We start from the raw sequence: 21705 nt of genomic DNA, 5'->3' as shown, positions 1-21705 counted from the left end.
GAGAGATAGAGCAGAGAAGGGGCAGGAAGAGGGAGAGAAAGAATCCCAGGCAGGCTCTGTGCTCAGCGTGGAGTCCGATGCGGGGCTTGAACTCACGGAGAGTCGGACGCTTAGCCGACGGAACCCCCGGGGGCCCCAGCAGTGCCACCGTCTAAAGCGGCCCCGGAGAGCAGCGCGCTGTGCTTTTCGGAGAAACGCAGACACAGGGCCGCTGCGTGTGAGCCCGACGTCAGTGAGTCAACGGTGTGGGTTGGATGAGGGGTCTTTCAACAGAAACACGCCCCACACAGCTCATGGACCGACTCGTTGCCCAAAACAGGGCCAAGGCTCAGAGGCGCCTGACCCCGCACTTCCCTGACTTGGTGTTTGTGTGGCCCTATGGAGCACAGACACCTTTACAAGCAAGGGAACGAAACCCGCTTGGGGTCGTCCGCAGCAGCGTCATTCACAACAGCGAGGGGACAGACAGCTCAGGGGCCCGTCGAGTGGCGCACGGACGGGACGCACGCACACGAGGGAGCGTCGCTCGGCTGTAAAAAGACACAGCGCTAAGTGACAGCCCGGCACGAAAGGTCACGCGCCCTGTGACTCCATGTCTGTGAAACGTCCCGGGCTCTCGATCTACAGGGACAGAAAGTGCACGAGGGGCCGGGGCGACGACCACCGGGCAGAGTTTCTTCTTGGTGATAAACACGTCCTGGGGTTCAAGAGAGGTGATGGCGCACGGCCTTTCCCGTACTCCACAAACCGCTGACTCGTACACTTGAAATGGTGAATTTTATGGAATATGGATTTTATCTCAATAAAAGGAATTTTAGGGGAAGTAGGAAGTCGTGGCCATGAGACCAGCGGTCCTCAAAGTCGCCTGTGTCAGAGCCAGGAAGGCTGGCGAGAGGGCGGCCGCTGCTTCCCCACCGTGGGTCTGGTCTGGGCTGGGGGCTGGAGCCTGAGAACCTACCCCAAGGGGTGTCCACGCTGCTGGTCTGAGACCCAGGTGCTGAGCCACCACAGCACAGACACTGGACGACTGTCACTGCCTTGTACCTGTGAAACTCATACTGTATGTCAACGACACTTCAAAAATAAAATCATTGTAAACGCGGGAAAAAAATAAGACAGCGTATGAGCTCCTCAAGGTAGGAAGGGAACTTCTATGCTCATCTCTTCTAAATTTACATAGAAAACAACCCATCTTGGGGAGAAACAGGGAGAGAAGCATTAACTCAAGAAAACATGTTAAAACACTCGTCTCGAAATCACAGGCCGGTGGGCTTCATGTCATATGTAGGCCGAACACTGTAGTACCGAAAAATCTCCAAAAAAGAAATACAGAATTAAAAAGAAAATAAAGGTATTTTAAATTCCTGGATCATCTGAACAGGACTTCGATTTAGCTTATTAAAGCGGCCAATCCCACCTCATTGAGGTCGCGGCTGCAAGAAACACAAACAAAGGTTCTAGAGTTGTTGATCCCATAAATTACCCCGAGAAACCCATCCCTGCCCCTCCCTGGCGGGACGTCTGCCTCCTCCTAGGCGGGACATCTGCCCCTCTTTGGCGGGACATCTGCCCCCTCCTTGGAGGGACATCTGCCCCCTCCTTGGCGGGACGTCTGCCTCTCTTTGGCGGGACGTCTGCCCCCTCCTTGGCGGGACGTCTGCGCCCTCCTTGCCGGGCCACCCTTCTTGCTCCTTCTCAGGCTTACCCACCATCTAAAGAAACCGTTCCTTCAGAAATGGAAGCTGATGGGGGCGCCTGGGTGGCACAGTCGGTTAAGCGTCCGACTTCAGCCAGGTCACGATCTCGCGGTCCGTGAGTTCGAGCCCCGCGTCAGGCTCTGGGCTGATGTCTCGGAGCCTGGAGCCTGTTTCCGATTCTGTGTCTCCCTCTCTCTCTGCCCCTCCCCCGTTCATGCTCTGTCTCTCTCTGTCCCAAAAATAAATAAAAAACGTTGGAAAAAAAAAAATTAAAAAAAAAAAAAAAAAGAAATGGAAGCTGATGGTCCTATGTCAGTCAATATTCACTTTCTTCACCTCCTAAAGTCCCTGCAAGACTCTTCTCTTCGCTCTGTCTCCACTACTCTAACGTCCTCTGCCTTCTGGGGCCCCCGAGTCCATTTTCTCGGGGCACCCTCGTAATTCTCTTATTCTAAAATTTGGCAACACCCACGGCTCCCGTCAGCCCTGTGTTCTGCCAGCAGCTCAGACTCAAGAAACTCAATACACTGGTCCCCCCTTGTCGGCGGGGGGCGCAGTTGAGACCCCCAGTGGCATGGGAATCAGTCAGCAGACAGGAGGAACCCCGGTACTGTTCTTCCCGCACAGACACGCCCCCGATGAGGCTCCTTTACAAAGGGGCACGAGGTGGGGGTGAACGGCAGGAACCAGGATGAGGTGGACAGGAGGCCACAACCCCCAGTAATAAGCCCTCACACAGCCCCCTCTCCAAACGCCTCGCCGTCCCGCCTCCCTCCTCCCTGTGCGGATGGGTGAGGGGGACAGGTGCCTGGGGACAGGGGACAGGCTCCAGGGGACACGCCCGCGCAGGGACAGGTGCCATGGGCCACGTGCCAGGGGACAGGCGCCAGATGCCTGGGGACAGGGGCCAGGCCGTGTGACCCTCCGGCCGCCCGTCAGTAGGAGCATCGCCTGCGACTGAGCGCGGGTAACTGAAACCGCAGAGAGTGAGGCACAGGGGCGGGGCCTGCTGTATAATCATGTCTCAACCCCAAGCGACGTCTCATTTCCCGTGTGTTTACCCTCTCAGTCACGTGAGCCCCAAATTGCCCCACATCTCCCCGGAAGCCCGCCACGCCGTCCACCCTCGGTCACCTGTCCTGGGGCCGCAGCTGCACCTTCCTCTCCGGCTGCGCCGTCTCAGCTCCATCACCTGGTCCGCGGCCCCGCACGCGCCCTTGCGTCTCAGTGACCACCCTTCCTTCCCCGCAGCAGCCTCTGCCCAGCTTTCCAATGGCCTCGTCCCATCTACTCTCGACATCACATGACTCCGCCTCCACGAAGCCTTCCTGGATTACCCAGGCCAGAAGCCCCGGCTTCCGCCAAGTCTCTCACAGCACTTAGCTCGTGTTAGTTTCTTATCTCAGTCGTTTTTACACCTCTTTTACCCCCCTGACCTACACTTGACCCCACAGACTCTATTATTATCATTTTTATGCCCCTCAGGAAGGTCCAGTACATAGCATGCACCTGACAAATATTTGTTGGAAAAAAAAACTGGTGTTTTACAATTTGTCACTGTCGCATCATTACTTTGTTACATCACTATTTGTTAAGCTGAATAAATGTGGTTTCAGTAAACACATCCTACTTTGTTGCTGATTTCCACGGGCCCCAAGGCCCACTTCCTCTGTGGTCGTGGGAAAGAAACCACGGCCAATACCCAGCACATTTTAAGTATAACTGTGTGTGTGGACCTACTGTCCGCTTGTCAATTCTGGGTAGTAAATTCCTGAATAACGGGAAGTATCAGGACTGGCTTTTCACACTTTTATCCAAACCAGCAGAGGTCACTCCAGTAACAATACGCACGCGAGCTTATCTTCAGAGGTTCTTTAACAGTTTGTTTTTGTTTGGCTTCTGAGGGTAGGCTTTTCCTTGGCATTGGCATAAATATTCTTAAACAATGAACATAAATAAAAGTTTTCTCTCACGGTGAGCCATTAAATTTAATAGACAACAGACCTTCTGCCTAACTGCCATCTTATGCTAGCATAGTAATAGAGTCCTGGAAAGGAGTGGATCTGGGAAATCTTAGATTTTATTCATTACATCCTTTGCTTGATTTGATGAAAAACTAGTAAACTATATCCACTTTAACAATAATCCAGAAAGCAATTTGGTCATCAGGAATAAAATTTACTTATTATTCTAAACACTTCTAAAAATTTTACTGAAGATCAGAAGCTGTATTTTTAAGTTCGTTTATTCATTTTGAGAGATGGGGGAGGGGGCGCAGAAAGAGGGAGAGAGAGAATACTAAGCAGGCTCCACACAGAGCCCAACACGGGACTCGAACTCACAAACCGTGAGATCATGACCTGAGCAGAAATCAAGAGTCGGATGCTTAACTGATGAGCCAGCCAGGCGCCCCAGAAGCTATGTTAAAGCAAAACACACAGAGATTAGCAACTTGCAGAGAAAAGGTACCCTCCTATTTTCCTGTGGACCAAAAAAAAAAAAAAAAAAAAGAAAGAAAGAAAATCTGACAACGCAATGCTCAATATAGACAAAAATTTGAGCCTTCCTTAACCTAACCAAAAGTTACAGCACCTTCTTCAATGTAAAACCCAAGTCCAGGAGGTTAGTCTGTTACGGGCTTTGGGTGGGAACTCTGGCAAACATTCCGTCTGGTCGCGAGCTTCAGGAGAGCCCTCGACCGCTCAGAGCAGGGAGAATGCGTTATGTCAGAGCAGGACAGGAGGCCCAGATGTGCTAGTTTTCTATCTAAACAAGCTGGAACATTTCAGCCGTGACAAAATAACTAGGTTGTAGATCATGTAAGAATACAATCTTGTCCCACATGATGATTTAAAGGAAAGCATAATGCGGCCCTGGGCTCTGGAGAGCAAATGTTTCTGATTTGCAACACAGGATTTCACAATAAGAGATTTTATTTTACAGGAGATGCTCCCGTTACAAGATGGGCTCCTAGAACGAAGACCCCCACTCTGAACCTCATCAGAGTAAGACTGGGGCACTGGTACCAAACCTTAAACACATCTAAACTGATGCGTATGCGCCGTGCATACGCTAAGAGCGGAATTATGACTAATAAACTGAAATCTTCTCGAAGTCAGACCTCTGATATTTATGGAGAAAGTTACACGTACTTTCCTTATGTCATGAAATAAAATACACGCAAGTTAATTTTCCAAAAGTCAGACTTTGTGGGAAAATACACGTGTCACCTGCATACAAACGCCTGTCACCACTGCTCCAGGCTTCGATGAAGTGACGTGACGACACATCGCTGTCTCTGATGTAAAATGAAGTTCCACAGAAGACAGTAAGCAAACATTCTAGTCCTATTTATTTACACTTTTTGTAATATGTGGTAATGTTATTTCTGGCAAGAAAAGACTCTTACGCTACCCAAACCCTAAGAAGGAAGACATCGTTAGGGTTTGGTATTTCACGAATGTAGTGGGAGTAGTTTTCTATGTGGAAAACACGCTCATTAGTTATTTAGAAGTTCAAAGAGTCCCAAATCGTGAAACTCCTACCACGTCTGGCCTCAGAACGTAGTAATTGTGAAACAGAGATGTGAGATGGCCCTAGATTTGAGAAACGAGGTGATAACAAGTGAAAAAGCAAGGATATTTATTCGTGTCAGAATGCAAGATATGCGATACACCAGAATATCTTACTCAGGCTTCTCTTAAAATGCTGTGTTGGGGCGCCTGGGTGGCGCAGTCGGTTAAGCGTCCGACTTCAGCCAGGTCACGATCTCGCGGTCCGTGAGTTCGAGCCCCGCGTCAGGCTCTGGGCTGATGGCTCAGAGCCTGGAGCCTGTTTCCGATTCTGTGTCTCCCTCTCTCTCTGCCCCTCCCCCGTTCATGCTCTGTCTCTCTCTGTCCCAAAAATAAATTAAAAAAACGTTGAAAAAAAAAAAAAATTAAAAAAAAAAAATAAAATGCTGTGTTGTCAGACTCCAAACAGAGGTCTGGCTGGAAGAACGCATCTGTAACTGGGATACATCAGAAACCAGGGCCAGCGGAAGGCAGAGGGTATCTTAACACAGCAAATACAGCATGTCCCTAAGCTCGGCAATCACCAGCCACCCCAAAAACACTGAAACGTAACCCGTCGCGGCTGGGGGGCTCCACCACGAGGGTCCCGAAGAACAAGCCATCCTTCGTTGCAAACCTCACAGGTGGAGCGGAAGCAGGCTCTACTGGCCATTACTGTCCCTGAAGGGGGACCCTTCTGAGCTGTCACCCAGAATGGACCTCCTGCGTATGGGCTGTAAGAGCGCGGCCCTGGGGCTGAGGAGGTGCGGGCGCCACAAGGCGGGTGTCTCGATGCCCACCCCAAGCCGCCACGTGCATGCCGTGACGGAGGCATCCACGCGAGACTCGGAGTGCGGTGACTGGGGGACAGAGGAACCTCGCAGCGGCCTTAACCTGAAGCATCTTTACAGAAGCGAAACCCACCACCCTCTAAACCTGTCCCAGGCTCTCAGGCCACAAAACTTTTGACAAAAATGTGGTGGGGAAAATACTTAAAGCGGATATAAGCATTTCTATTCCTTGACAACAAAAGTCACGAGCTAATGGTATAAGGAAAATTACCAGGACAAACATGTGACAAGCCTGGGTTCAAACACTGCATCTGCAAAGAAACACCAGAGACAGGCAGTTGGTCACTTTGATTGCAAAGCAGCCACAACAAAATAAGGGACACACTTTATTTACTGTACCAGAGTTGTGACTTATGTTAACAACTGGCTACCACAACAGGATCTCGGCCTTAAAAGGAAACAGAAAAGAAGTACCCTCACGATGTCATTAGTAATACCCAGTATTCAGATCTGCAAACAGCTGTCAGAGGAGAATGAAAAGAAGAAGAAAAAATTTGGAAACTGGGGAAATGAAACCAGGGGTGATTTCCTTCGCTCCTGAGTTAGGCGTCTTGCCTTGTTCGGTCCCTGAACAGTCCTCACCTCCCTGGATAGCTTGTCACGATCAGGAATTCCTCAGTACCCCCCTCCCCCCCATATCCCCAAGCCGCATTCCCATGCACAGCAGTCACACAGCCCCTCCCTGTCGCCACCCCTGTGGGATACAAGGCCGAGCAGGGGCTCTGTCCTTCCTGGGCCGGTGGAATGTCTAACACCATCCACACCCTGCCGGCCTGGCAAGGAGTCCAACCCAGCACCAAGGATCAAGCTCAGAACCCCCCACAGAAACAAGTGGAAATGTGTCACAGCTCTCTACAACAACCCCTCATTTTGCATAAAGCTAAAACGTACTTTTCAGTTGGGTCAGAGAGGCCTAACTTTTGAGACTAACTGCTTTTCCTAATCTCTGGCTATATTTGCAACGATGGCTACCGCTGGCACTGACATTTGGTGACCGGGGCTCCGAGACAGTGGCCAGGTGGGCTCAGATCCTACGAAGCCAGGAGCACATGGACAACGCTCGGTCTTGAGGTGCGTGCGACTCTTGATCTAGAGGTCATGAGTTCGAGCCCCATGCTGGGTGTAGAGATTGCTTAAAAAAAAAAAAAAAGAAAAAGATGCTGAGCCTTTGCTATTACGATCTTAAGTTCCTCGCATTTTTGACATTGTCCAAGACTAAATTTCACAAGCTCTCTCAGCATTCTCTCTTGGGGGAGGTGGCATTTACAGAGCTTATTCTCTGTGACAAGCATGTGTCCTTCTCAAGACAGCAAGGGAGGAAGAAGCAGAGGGGAGAAAACAGAACCAGGAGGTCCTGGCACTCATGCCTTGTCTCTGCAGCAAAGCCCCTCAAGCTGGTCTGACGACACCTGGATCCAAAATAATAATAATGCACGGACTTCACGGGGACACAAGAAAACTTTTCTTCTGGTCCCAGCTTCAAAGAATGAAACTAATACGCTGTTGGTGTAGCAGATTTCAAAACGCAAGTCAATCTGTACCTAGCAGCACACCTGCATTTTGGGGTCCCGGCACTGTATTTGAGAAGCTCAACGTGCATGTGCACAAGTCTCCCTCAACAGCTTCTATTTTTTAAAAAGTTCCTGTTAAAAACCTAAGTCCTAGTGCCTTTGATCGAGACTAACTTCAAACACGGCAAAGCCTGAAGATTTTAACGACTTTCTTTGGGTCTCTGGCCTGGCTGAGGGGAGCACACAGTGGCATCGGTTATACAAGCAGACCTTGACCTGAATGTTGCTTAGCTCACTCTTTTTAAAAATGAAGCACAAAGGTAGGAACAAGACACGTTCTCCCCACTTGGCTCAGCAGCGGACAGGAGTGTATGTATAAATCTCAAGTTTATGAAAGTTATCTCAAGGACAAGTGCTCGTAACAGATTCCTATTTTATTCCTCATGTACCCTTTCGCTGTTTAATGCTAGTAACTGTGACTTCGTTTTTAAGACAAAAGGTTAAATAACAAAAGCAAAGGAAAAGAGAAAAAAAAGCCCCCAGGGTAAGATCATATTGCTGAGCAGATAAAAAATATACTTGGAAGGACTCCTGCCTGGGTGGCTCAGTCGGTCAAGCGTCTGACTTCGGCTCAAGGTCATAATCTTGCCGTCTGTGAGTTCGAGCCCCGCATCGGGCTCTGTGCTGACAGCTCAGAGCCTGGAACCTGCTTCGGGTTCTGTGTCTCCCTCTCTCTCTGCCCCTTCCCCGCTCATGCTCTGTCTCTGTCTCTCAAAAATGAATAAACATTAAAAAAAAAAGTCTTTCTTTTTAAATATACTTGGAGTAGTTTTAATATTTTGTGAACGAGCTACCTTTTCCAATAAGCTAACTTAGAAGTTCACACTGGATGCTAGGCGTCTGACAGTAACACCTCCAGTTGAAATTTCATATATCAGAAATTTCATATATCAGAGCTTTCATGATATATGAAAGCTCATTGTTTTATTCATGAAAAATGAACTTAATCCGTTATCTGTTTAGTTCTTTAACATTTTATAAAATGATCTAGGCTCAATTTTATATTTTAGTTCTGACCTTTTCTTAGGTAACCCTTCTAAGAGAATACCGGTTTCTACCAAGGAGATGGGGGGGGGGGAGGGGCAGCACTTTTCACAGCATGGAAATAAATCTCTGCGATGCACTAAGTTCCAATCACCACTTTCTACTTTATTCTGCAACTTTAAAGTACAGTTGCAAGTCTGAAGCACAGTACTTTTCAGCATTCCTGCTTCAAACATCCAGTCACGCGGGCTGAGTCCTGCAGACGTCAGAGTCCAAGGTCACGGCTGCATCCGGCTTGTCCCCGTCCCGGCACGCGTCAGTCCTCGCGAACCCGCGTCCCCGTGCCTCGGCTGTCTTTCTGGCTCACACGCTCGGGCGAACCCTCCAGTTACCAGGCAGGTGCGACAAGAGTGTACTGGACTTTAGGCACCTGGCTTTGCTCCCCTGCAGTCTCTTGAGCCTGGGGACACAGTTCAGAAGAAAGGCTGGGCCAACACGGCAGGCCGCCCTAGACAGTAGCAGGAACGTGGGGGGCGCCAGCGGCCACGGTACAAAGGCGGGAAGTCTGGGCCGGGCAGAGAGGCCGCAGGCCGGAGCTCAGGCTTCGGGGGGCAGCAGGAACGCAAGTGGGGGGACGGCACAGGGAGGCAGAAGGGACCCCGCGGTTTTCACGCCGTAATCTGATGGATGGAGCGGTCAGCTCGGCTTCCACAACTTACTGGACAAGAAACTCCGTGACACTGGGCGGACCTAAGAGTCCCCGCAGAGGTGCGACAAAGGGCCCTCGGCACCGTGGTCTCGAGATTCCAACCAGGTTGTTTCCGCACAGCCCCATCACGTCCGCTATAATCCGGGACCCACGGGGGCTGCGGGAGGTCCCGCCCCTGCCGTCCTCAGGGGACGGCGTCTTCCACCTGCAGGACAGACACCCCCTCGGCCCTCGCTCTACCGGTGCCGCGTCTGCACGCACTGCCCGCAAACCACCTCCCTCCCTTTGCTCCTTGGTGCAGACACACCCTCTGGACAACCGCAGGAGAGACGGCAGCAGCCTTGGGTTTGGGGAAGACGCCTGTGCCCTTCGGTTATACTAATCCCTAGGCAGTCCAAGGTCACCTGATGGACAACGGGGAAACTGGTTTTACCCCTAAGTTACAATAACACAGAGAGACGGAGGCTTTCAAACTACCCGATCATGAGGAAAGAAGAAAACACAACTTGGGAACACGGAATTAAAGACAAGCCAGAAAAAAGCTCCTGAGCCAGTCACTCTTCAATTTTGAAGAAAGGTATATACCGCGCTCATTTACAGCAGACAAATCGCTAGGATCCACCTGGAAAAAAGTCAGCTAAGAAGGCGCCATCGCACTTCTCTTGGTGCAGAGGCACTCGCACGCCGTGAGAAAGGCTCCAAACAACCCAAAGAGCCCCCACGGCCGAACCACCCTCAGCGCGAGTCCCGAGTTTCACCACTGCCGTGGAGCGGGACGCCAGCGGAGCTGGGCGCGGCCGAATCTCCTCCTCTCTCTCCGCAGACGACCGACTCACAGCCTCGTCCCCTTTCTCTGCCCAGCGACGAGCATCCACACCTGCTCTGGACAAGTGCCATGCTGTGAGAGCTGGGGCTTTTATGCTGGAGCGATTCGACTCACGCATCCTGTCCACACGCTTCAGAGACCAGGAAGGAGTCCTGCGCTCTGACCGACTTCATCCACCCCAGTATTATTTCCTAATCCACCCACGTAATCCTCTCCGGGATAACCTTTTTTCTTGTTGATTCCATTTTTTACTATCTCCTCTGGGGGGTTGTGGGGACGGTGAACACTCTTATTTTACAGACTGTAAATTTTCTTAATTTTGTTCTCACCCTGGAGTAACAGCTCAGGAGGGCACAAACTCTACGCACTGTTCCTCCTCCTCAGTGCCGCCCGGTTATCACTTCCCCGCCTCCTGGCATCCGTGCTGCTGATGACCAGTCCGTTCACGGCCTCCCCTGTCAGCGGGGGCTCTTCCCCCCGGTCGCCGCCGTAAGATCTGCTCCTCAGGTCTGGCGCAGTCCTACGGAGGTCCAAGACGCGAGTGCGCCTGTATTTACCGCTTGCACCTGGAATGCACCGCTGACCCGCTGGCTCCCGTCTTGCATCAGTTCTGGAAGACACGCGGGGGGTGCTATCCCAGACTTCTCTTGCAATCTCGAGAGCGCGGCTGGGGGACATGCCCCTTAACGCGAGCTCTGGCCATCAGCTTTGCAGGGCCAGTTTCATGGGAGGTATTGTTGTTTTGGCCTGGCTTCCTTGTTTCCTTCCTTCCTCCCCCTACGTGTGCTCACACGGTCGCCTGCACGTATCTCCTCTGCCAGTCTGATACCGCTCACGTATTTGCTCTGCAGCAGATAACAGCACGGGTAAAGCTCCAGTTCTGTGGGGGCGTCAGGCACAGTGCAGCCAGCGGACCATGGGCCTCGTCTCTGGTCACTCAACTCTGTGTTCACCCCCACGTTCTTCCCCTGGTTCACAACTTCCAACACCATGTGCCCAGCACACGGGCAGAACCACTCAGCGTCCGGTGGGGGGTGGGGGGGGGCAGTGGGGGCGGGGGAGGACTCTTGCTTCCACTCGTTCCTGCGAGCAGTGAGCCCGGACCAGCCTGGCCCCCGTGCAGCAGCCAAGGAGCAGTCTAGCACCTTCCTGCTTCTGGCCAGGAGACTGGCCAGCTCACAGTTCCAGTCCCACTCACGACTTCCCATCGCTGATCACCTTACGGTCTTTGAGGTGTTTGTCTTGATTTTGAGGCTGGCCAGGTCATTTCGGTTTTCTCTTTTGCGCTCTGTCATTGGCACGTGGAGGACGGTGCCCAAAACAAGGCCTATTGTGCCTGCTGGCCGGAGCTCTCCGGTCCACCAGCACGGGGCCTACTACAGAACGGGGTTTCGATAAATAGCTTTCACAAGGTAAGCACAAGTAAATGTGCTTGTGTCCAAATATGTCCATGGAATCTCGAATCCTAATAGGAGAGCGTTAACACAATCCTGTGGCATACACGTTTTACTCGCTTGATTAAAACCAGCCATGTCTATGCCAGCCGAATGAACAGAACAACACCCTGTATAATTCATAGTGAGCTTGAAACAGTTACAAGTTCTAAGAACAGGAGCAAACTGACGGGTGTAAAACACTAAGCACAGTTCCTGACCCGTCTCCTCCTGACTTCTTCGTTCTCTACACGTAAGGGATCACTGGAGACACAGTCCTAAGGAAAATCTATCTATCTTGGATTGGAAACTGAAATTAACAGGAATCGACTCAAACTGGTTTAACCCACATCATTCTCAGATGTAATGCATCCCAAGAACCTTTTTGTAGGAGGGGAATACTATGAGGGAAAACAGGGTTTCCAACCAATGTGAGGCCATCGAGACACAGTGTATCTGCAACGTGTGGTATATTAACACCACAAAAAGAAGAGCAATTAATAATCCCGGGGAATTCTCAAAAAAAAAAAGGAAAAAGAAAGAAAAGAAAGAGAAAAGGTCAAAGAATAAAAACTCTTCAGAGGTCTTTAGCACCGAGAAAACGGTCTTTGATTTTGGAAAAGGCTTCCATTTATTTTACATTGAAATATTTTTGGTATCGAGAAATTAAATTTATTAGATTACTGATTTCAAAATAAATAATGCTTTAGGATATCCAACTGACATCCATTTAACTCTCTGGGCATCACACAACACTTCTGATGTGGAGATGTTTGGGTCTGGAGCAAACAGTCAAGAAAGAATTCTTGAGAAGGGCGCCTGGTGGCTCAGTCAGTTAAGCGTCCAAATCTTGGTTTCAGCTCAGGTCATGATCTCACAGTTCGGGAGTTCGAGCCCCGCGTTGGGCTCTGAGCTGACAGCGTGGAGCCTGCTTGGGATTCTCTCTCCCTCACTTTCCATCTTGCCCCTCCCCTCCTTGGGCTGTCTCTCTCTCTGTCTGTCAAAATAAATAAACAAACAAACTTAAAAAAAAAAAAAAAAGAATTCCTGATCCTCGACTGTTCCCTAATGAGCCTACCGATCCCATAATCCCTGGATGGCCCGTTTGGAACACAGGCTTCTACTCCTCACCAGGAGAGTGTGATTTAGGGATGTGTGTTTCTAACAAGCTTCTGGTTAGCTTCTGGTCATCTGTTCCAAACTCCTCTCTTTCCCAACCAGGCAAACCCTTTTACACTCTGGCCACCTCGGCTCTCACTCTGCTAGAAGGTTCCCTGATGTGCCAATAAATAGTCAATATTTTATCAACCGTTATTTATTCACGAAGTCAATAAATATTTAGAGGTACCTGGGATATGTTAGTCACCATGCTCAGTGCTGTGAAAAATAACTAAGGTCAAAACCTTCCATAACTAACCTCACACCATCCATCTTAGAAGTTAAATTGTTTACACAAGCAAGAAATAAGTTCTCCCAAAGCATTCTGAATGGGTTTTCCAGGAGTGGAAATAGATACATAGTGTATTGCTACAGTCTCTTTCCTGGCCTTCTTATAACTTAGTATCCATTTTAAAGAGTTCTTGAAAGAGTTGAGGGAATAATAAAGATTCCACCATGTACAGGCTAAACAGATCTGTAGTCTCACTAGTAGGCTTCAGTAATTACAAAAGGATGCTGGGTATTCTCTCCAGATAGAAGGAAACGAAAATATTCGAGCACGGAAAATAAGCCTCCCATCTGGGTATTTCTGGAGTTTCACGGCACAAAACAGCTCAAAAGTTAGACAAAAGGATGAAACCACTCACTGCCTGTTAAATTCTCCAGATGATGTATTTTTACAGATAATAACACAGCGATATATATTCAGTGGGAACAATTTACTCTTTTGAATCAAATATGTATTTTTTAATTCACAAAGTCCTATGAGCACATTTTTCAATTTGCTTTTACTCGTGCTTAATTTTTAAATAATATTCATATTCTAGGGCAAATCTTTTTATTTATTTATTTTTTTTTTTATTTTTTTTTTCAACGTTTTTTATTTTTGGGACAGAGAGAGACAGAGCATGAACGGGGGAGGGGCAGAGAGAGAGGGGGAGACACAGAATCGGAAACAGGCTCCAGGCTCCGAGCCATCAGCCCAGAGCCTGACGCGGGGCTCGAACTCACGGACCGCGAGATCGTGACCTGGCTGAAGTCGGACGCTTAACCGACTGCGCCACCCAGGCGCCCCTAGGGCAAATCTTAATGAAGTCATTCAAGTTATCCAAAACTAATAAGTCCGTGGAATAAATGGAATTATTAATGATAAAGGAAGCTTTCACATAGACCCAATTAAGTCAATTTTATAGTTTTATTAAAGCATGACAGAAGAGCCCATGTGAACGCAATCAAGTTTAATGGCAACTCAGTCTGGTCCTGAGAGCAGGCAGAGTATGCCATGAGAGCATAAATTGTAAATAAGAAGCAGTCTTACAGAAAGTCTCTATTTCCTCAGGAGTCAGCCAACATCTACTCGTGACCAAATTGATGTAGTCAGAGCTTGTGGACAGCTAACGTGATGCTGTATGTTGTTTATATAGTCTGCATTTGAAACATGAAGTTATTCTTTAATTAGCATTGCTACGCCAGAGTTAATGGCTGCATGGAAATGAGGCTCATTACATGATTCTGTGAGTGTGCCCCGTAATAAGTGACATTACCACACAGCCGTGTAAACATATTTACCATGCCGTGTTCTTTTACCACAGGTGTAGACTTTCTACTCCGAGCATCAGTAATATGTATCCCAGACTAGCCTGGTTTAGCATTACCAGCGAAGGGAAAAAATATTTCTTAGACGATTTAACTATCTGTACAACATAAAATATTAACCTAACAGAACATTTCATATGTTGTAATACAACTGTTTTTTAATTAAAACATTTTTTAATGTTTATTTATTTTTGACAGGGAGAGACAGACAGAGCATGAGCGAGGGAGGGGCAGAGAGAAAGGGAGACACAGAATCGGAAGCAGGCTCCAGGCTCCAAGCTGTCAGCACAGAGCCCGACATGGGGCTTGAATTCACGAACCGTGAGATCACTACCTGAGCCAAAGTCTGGTCTTAACCGATGAGCCACCCAGGCGCCCCAATACAACTTATTTTTGTATTTTTATGCCCCAACTTATCCCTAAAAGGGTTTATGGTAGCTACTTAATTCCTTTATTTTAGATATATTAACAATTAAATCTTCATCTAAACAGTAACATGAGTCTTAAATAATCTGATGTGCATTACCAGCACACATCACTTGCAACATGAGTATGTTTTGTTTTTCTAGTAAAATATCATTATAAAGAGGTGAAATGTTCCAATAATATAATCAAACAACTAGGAATCACTTTATTAGGTACAACTAAGTCCCTGAACAACCAAAAATAAAGGACCCTTTCTAAATGCAATACAAAGTGTCTAAGAAGGAAACTTCTAGCCTTTTGCACATCAAGAATGGTAACGCATCACCTGATAAACTCTACAAGCTAGGGTACGCACAGCGTACGTACCTGGTACGTTCAGAACAAAACGGCTCGGTGAGGCACGACTTCTTACGAAGATCTCTCAAAAGCACGGCTTTTGGGGAGCTCCAACAAAACTGTAGTTTCTACCTAAAAATTCAGCAACTTCCGTCTTGGAGATTACTTTTCACTTTCGGATTGCAAACCCCCGCCCCCCCATACCTTCTACGTTTCACGTGATTTCTACAGATGTGCAACCCTCAATAAAGGGCATGAGAGCCCTTTCCAGCTGGGGCCCAACACCCACCGGCCTCACCCTTCCTGACCAGGGGAAGAAAAGAGGCAGACCTTCCGTTTCCGTGGAAGGACCTGAACCATACACACAGCAGTGCGTATGCCAGGTTGTGCTCGATCTGAACACACAAAGCGGAGGGGACAAGGACAAGGAGAGCTGCATTCAAGCACAAACTCGATGTTTATTCACACTGCGGTCTGGCCCGCGGGGCGCCCGGACACGGGTTTTCCGAGGCACGGGAGCGGCTCCCTCCCCAGCCTCTGAGCAAACGTCCCAGCCTGGGAACGTCTCTGGCACCTGATAAGTCTAACATTTAGAGGATTAATGTTGAGAATACTGGGAAGGCAATGCCAAATGTCTCCGGCGCCTTCTAACTTCACACGGTGCAGCTAAGGTCACGCCACACCTAAGATCTCCCCACACTGACCAACCGCCAAGGCCGCCGAAGGGAGAGGAGCTCACGGGGCTTGCCTGTCCTCGCTCGTCCCGGAAGGACCGCGCCGGACCTTAAGCAGCTTGTGATGTTAACACACGTGCTCCAAATTCTTCCCTTATTAGTAGATACGCTTAAGTGTACAATGTTACGTTTCAATATTTACTTGTTACCACGAACGCTAATTTAAATAGACCAGGATGTTCCCCCATTTCTTTGCCCGTGTTGACTCTTGCCTCTGGTATTTGCATCCGGGCTCCCTTTCCTGCGGAAGCGAATGGTTCTGCGGCTCTTTTGGCACAAATCTCGGGAGAGCACACGTGCTCGGCGTCCGCAGATCTCCGAAGGCCTCACGTCTGCTCTTCAATGATCTCGCTCCGTGCTCTGGAGGAACGGTTCTCCCACAGCCCTCGGCATCTGTTAGCAAGTGTCCGCTGTCGGTCTCAGGAAGGACACCTACTTTGTCTCTCGTCATTGTTGGCATCTCCTTCTTTTCTTCCGCAGCCCGGGCTCTTCCAACCTCGCACAAACCCTCCCCGACCCTCACGGTGGGTCCCCAGCCTCGGTTTCTAGTTTACTGGGAGTAACAAGCAATCGGCAGCGACATCGCGGCCCCCGGCGCCTGCGTGCAGGTCAGCTCTCTGACGTCCCCCCTGCTTCTACAGATAAACTGTCCTCATGCCTAAAACTAACCGGACGCTTGCGTGCAAGCTACCTTCCTCTCACCGGCACAGAGCGCTGCCGAAGACCCTCGGGAACTTCTCCCTCTCTGCTGGGTTGTTCCCATTCGTTCACAAATACGCTATTACTTCCTCCATTTTATTATTTATTTTTTTTTTAATTTTATTTTTGAGACAGAGACAGACAGAGCATGAACAGGGGAGGGGTAGGGAGAGAGGGAGACACAGAATCCGAAACAGGCTCCAGGCTCTGAGCCGTCAGCACAGAGCCCGAGGCGGGGCTGGAACTCACAGACCGCGAGATCATGACCTGAGCCGAAGTCGGACGCCTAACCGACCGAGCCACCCAGGCGCCCCACTTCCTCCATTTTAAACATAACAAGACAAATATAAAACCTCCCTTGAGCGAATGCTCTGATTCCCAGACAAAACCCCCAACTTCAGCTTGGCTCGGATCACAGGTGAGGTCCCAGTGTAACGGTGAGATCCCACTTGAGACCATGGCTCACTACTTCCATACCCATCTAACTCTTCAAGTGAGTTATTACCCTGCCTTAAAAGCCTCTTCTGGAAGGAACCAAGACGTGTTTCAGTAGATGGATGGATGAATGACGTGCGTGCGGTCCCTGCAGACAAGGGGACGTTGTTCGGCACTAAAAAGAAACGACCTTCCGGGCCACGAAAAGGCATGGAAGGCGCTGTGTCGAAGAAGCCAGGCTGAAAGGCTACACACTGTAGACTTCCAACCGTAGGACGTTTGGAAAAGGAAACACAATGGACACAGTAAAAGGATCAGCGGTCGAGGAGGCAGGGGGTGAAGCACAGAGGTCTTGGGGGGCAGTGAGAACACTCTGTGACACTCTAATGACAGACACACGCGCGTCCAACTCCAAGAACGGGCCCCGGCGTACACGACCGTGGCCTCTAGGTGACGATGTGTCAGTGCGGGTGCGTCCACTGTCCCATCTGGGGAGGAGTGTCCACAGTCGGGGAGGCTGTGCCCAGTCGGGGTGGGGGCACACGGGAGGTCTCTGTACCTGCCTCTCAAGTTTGCTAGGAAACTGAAACTGCTAGAACAAACAGTATTTTTTTTTACATGGAGTTCTGGGTCACTTGGGTCATTGTTTTCATCTGAAGTGTAACTACAGTCAAGTTTCAGCTTTCCAGACAGACTACGCAGTTACCTACCACCCCGTTTGCAAACCTGGTGAAGGACACCACTTCCCATGTTCCGCTTAGTTCATTACTCAGTAGGGTCTCCAACAGAAGAAAGAAAACAGAAACCAAGAAAGACAACACACGAAGGGTCTGGCGGAAGTGAAGACAACTCTCCGACCAGACTTCCTCTTTATGTCTCATCTACTCACGTGCACAGCCAAATGACCAGCATCATGTGACTGTGTATGGATGACGTCAGTAACGGTTCAATAAACAAGGCCTTGTTTACTCCTCACGCTTCCCGGAAGAAGTCCCATGATGACCTTCATGTCACGAACGCGAGAAGAAGTTTACAAAAGTCATCCCCCAGGTGCACAATGACAACGCAGCAGAATCGACTTTTTTTTAATTTATTTTTTATTTTTATTTTTATTTTTTTTAGGATCGACTTTTAAACGCAGGCACGTGAGCCCAGAGTCCAGACCCAACCACTGTGGAGTCTGTGTCCACCCTGCGGGTTAGCGTTTGCAAGGTGACGTACGTTACCTAACACGTGGGCCCTGCTGGGGTCTTAGGAACCACACTGCCTAGATTTTACTTGCTTTAGTCTTACTAATTTACCTAACGAGACAGCATACATTGTACTTGTTATGAAACTTCATAGTAAAATTATCCGAACTCTCCAAGTCAGAAACCTTTCAGGTGTGAAAAACTGAACTAAAGCAACAGACAGCTCTATGTAGTACCTACATTAAATGTTTTCTTGCTCTAGTTAAATAATCTTACTCCTTGAAACCAGATAATATAAAATAAGGCCCTCACCCTTTGTGATGAGGACATAAGTAAAATGGAGATTTTATCACTGAAAATTTGATCAACATAGAAATTGGATTGAACGCCCACAATGCAGAAATCACAGATGATAATTCATCAGCTAAGAAGACACGGTCTGATTTTCTCAGGCAGATACTGAAAGAAAACAAGTAACTTTTAAAACTGTTCTAAATATCCTCTGGCTGTTAGAATCTGAGACTCTGTTTTCTTGATTTTTCTCCCGAAATCAACAGGTTGAAAATTTCAGGAGACAGCACAATGATGTGGAAAGACTGTATTAAACATAATTTCTGGGGCACCTGGGTGGCTCAGTCAGTTAAGCATCTGACTCTTGACTTCAGCTCAGGTCATGGTCTCACGGTTTGTGGGTTCAAGCCCCGTGTCGGGCTCTGTGCTGACAGCTCAGAGCCTGGAGCCTGCTTCGGATTCTGTGTCTCCCTCTCTCTCTGCCCCTCCCCTGCTCCCCCTCAAAAATATATAAACATTAAAAAAAAAAAAAAAAAAGAACTATAAGCTAGCTAATAATTTGCATTTGTTTTTCAACAAAATCACTTTTCCTCTTTCAAGAACAATCTATGCCACATAAACACAAAGTTGATACTTCAGTAATGGTGTCCCTCCCTCAACTGCCCTGTGAGCTCAATCTTTTAAAAATAACATCCCTCCTGGGGGGCTCAGTCTGTTGAGTGTCTGACTCTTGATTTCAGCTCAGGTCATGATCCCAGGGCTGTGGGATCGAGCCCTGCATCAGGCTCTGTGCTGAAAGCATGCAGCCTGCTTGGGATTCTCTTTCCCTCTGCCCCTCTCCCCCACTCACCCTCTCTCTCTAAAATAATAAATACATAAAAATAATGCCCCTTAGAACTTCCAAAAAAGACATTTTAATACCAGCTTAAACTTTTAATACATCAACTACTGCAGGCTTTCTCCATTCAAAACAATGCTGATATCCCTGCAGTTAAATTTCCTCCATGAACCCTAAATGATAACCAACCCCCAAGAAAGTGAGCAGGACTTTACAAGAAAGACCATTTAATAAGAAAGCTTATGTTTCTTCCCCAAGGTACTAGGCTAGTGAAAATCAGATGTCAACAATCCATGTGCAAGACATCCAGACACAAAGCAGAAGAGAAACATGACAGTAACCGTGCACCGTGGAGTGAAGACACACAGGGAAGGTTTGTTCTTGGGACTCAGATAAGACAGGAAATACTTTCTGGAACGTAAATCCAAAATGAGCACATTCATGTTTTTTAAGGCATGTGCATGTAGTTTAAGACACCAAGTACTTCAGCCTCTGAAAACACAGAAAAGTAATATAATAATAAAACTGGTCCATGTGTTAAATACAGAAACCAGTCCGCTGAAAGCGAAGGCCGCAAATGTCGGGAAGTGTTTCCTGGAGAGAACGGGGCAGCCCTCAATTTCTGTGTCTCACCAGAACTATCAGGTGCGAAGTTAAACTATTCAGTGAACTGCCTCCTTGAAGGTTTAATACAACACCCTAGAAATACAGGACAACTCCTCATAAATTTAAGCAAATTCTTCTTAACAAATACATAAAACTAGACGCTACCAATAGTTTAATTATTTAAAACACAATTTCATGTTCTTAGTTCTAAACAACTTTATTGAAGTATAATTTACACTCAATAAAATGTATAAATTTCAAGCATAAAGTTCAATGGGTTCTGACAAACGGGTGGACATGTCTTCGTAACTACTATCAAGATCAAGCTACAGACTATTATTTCTTACACCCTTTATAGCCAATCCCCCGACTCTATTCCACTCCAGGCAGCCACTGATGTAATTCCTTCATTCACAGATTACTCTTCCCTGTTCTAGAACTTGGCAAATGGATCCATAGAAAACATCCTCTGTGCTGAGTCTCCTTCATTCAATAGACGTCTGCTGGAGATCTGTCCGCACTTAACTGTCACTGCTGAGGAGGGCTGTGCTTCACGACTATTCACAATGCGTTCATTCTCCTCCTGACAGACATTTCCATTGTTGCCAGCTTTTGTCTCTCACAAATAACGCTGATAGGAACATTCATGAACAAGTCTTTCTGTGGACACACATTTTCACCTCTTTTGGGTAAATGGGTAGGGATGGAACCACGTGTGTTTACTAAGGAACTGCCTATTTTGCAAGTGGTTATGCTGTGTGTACTCTCCCATCGAAAACGTCCCCCCTGTTCTGCTTTCTCTCCAGTCTTTTTAACGTCAGCCATTCTGGAGCCTATATCTTGCTGTGAATTTTATTTTATTTTTTAGATTTCATTTTTAAGTAATCTCCACACCCAACGTAGGGCTCGAACTTACAACCCCAAGATCAAGAGTCACACGCTACACAAACTGAGCTAGCCAGGCTCCCCCTCATTGTGAACTTTAAATAACTGAAGTGTCTTTTCAAGTCTGCCCATTTTTTTTAAATTGTCTTATTACTGTATTCTTAACGTTCTTTAAATATTCTAGACACAAGCAGACGTTGCCTCACTTTATGCCCTGTTTTTTTCATTTTTTAAATAATAACTTTTGAAGGCAGAAACGTATACAGTCTTAAGTCCAAATTATCCAAACTTTTTTTTTATCATATGAATAGTGGTTTTCTTTGTCCTAGGAAGTTGTTATGTGTCCGCTCCCCCCAAATTCATATGTTAAATCCTAATGTAATGATACCAGGAGGTGGGCCCTTAGGAGGTGATCAGGTCATGTGGACAAGGCCCTCGTGAATGGGATCAGTGCCCTTACACAAGCGAGCCCAGGGAGAACACTGGCCCCTTCTGCCACATAAGGACACAATGAAAATTTCATCACCAGAAGACAGCTCGACCCCACCTGCACCCTGACCTTGGTCTTCCAGCTTCCAGGACGGTGAGAAAATCTGTTGATAAGCCACCCCAATCTGTCCTGCTTTGTTACAGAAGCTTGAATGGACTAAGACAAAAATCTTTGCCTACTCTAAGTTCACAAAGACTATGTTTCGTTCTGTAAGTTTTGGTTTTAGGTTTTATAACATTTAGGTCTACGATCTACTTTCAAAAAACGTTGGTATTTGCTGTGAGGCAGAGGTCAAGGGTTGTCCAACCCACCCCCCACCCCCCAAGAGATCCACTTAGTCCAGCATCGCAAGAGGTTGAAAAGACTAATCTTTCTCCATGGAATGACTCTGGCGCTTTT

At 48.0% G+C, this 21705-nt stretch overlaps 1 protein-coding gene across 9 annotated transcripts in view; it reads right to left on the bottom strand.

Moving 5' to 3' along the window:
• Window positions 1-21705, bottom strand: part of DISP1 (dispatched RND transporter family member 1) — a 192051-nt gene that overhangs the window by 69438 nt on the left and 100908 nt on the right. The window contains exon 1 of one of the 9 annotated variants that reach the window (XM_058701243.1): window positions 10558-10919. The exons of 7 other annotated variants lie outside the window; for them this stretch is intronic. In XM_058701243.1, the coding sequence (XP_058557226.1) occupies window positions 10558-10867 (310 nt within the window). In that variant the 5' untranslated portion in view covers window positions 10868-10919. Of the gene's footprint in view, window positions 1-10518; window positions 10920-21705 lie in introns of those variants that run through there. One more of the 9 variants, XM_058701248.1, reaches the window with a different exon arrangement.

The sequence above is a fragment of the Neofelis nebulosa genome, chromosome 15, assembly GCF_028018385.1.
Source record: "Neofelis nebulosa isolate mNeoNeb1 chromosome 15, mNeoNeb1.pri, whole genome shotgun sequence".
Classification (NCBI taxonomy): Eukaryota; Metazoa; Chordata; class Mammalia; order Carnivora; family Felidae; genus Neofelis; species Neofelis nebulosa.
This window is presented reverse-complemented; position numbering and strand designations above follow the sequence as displayed.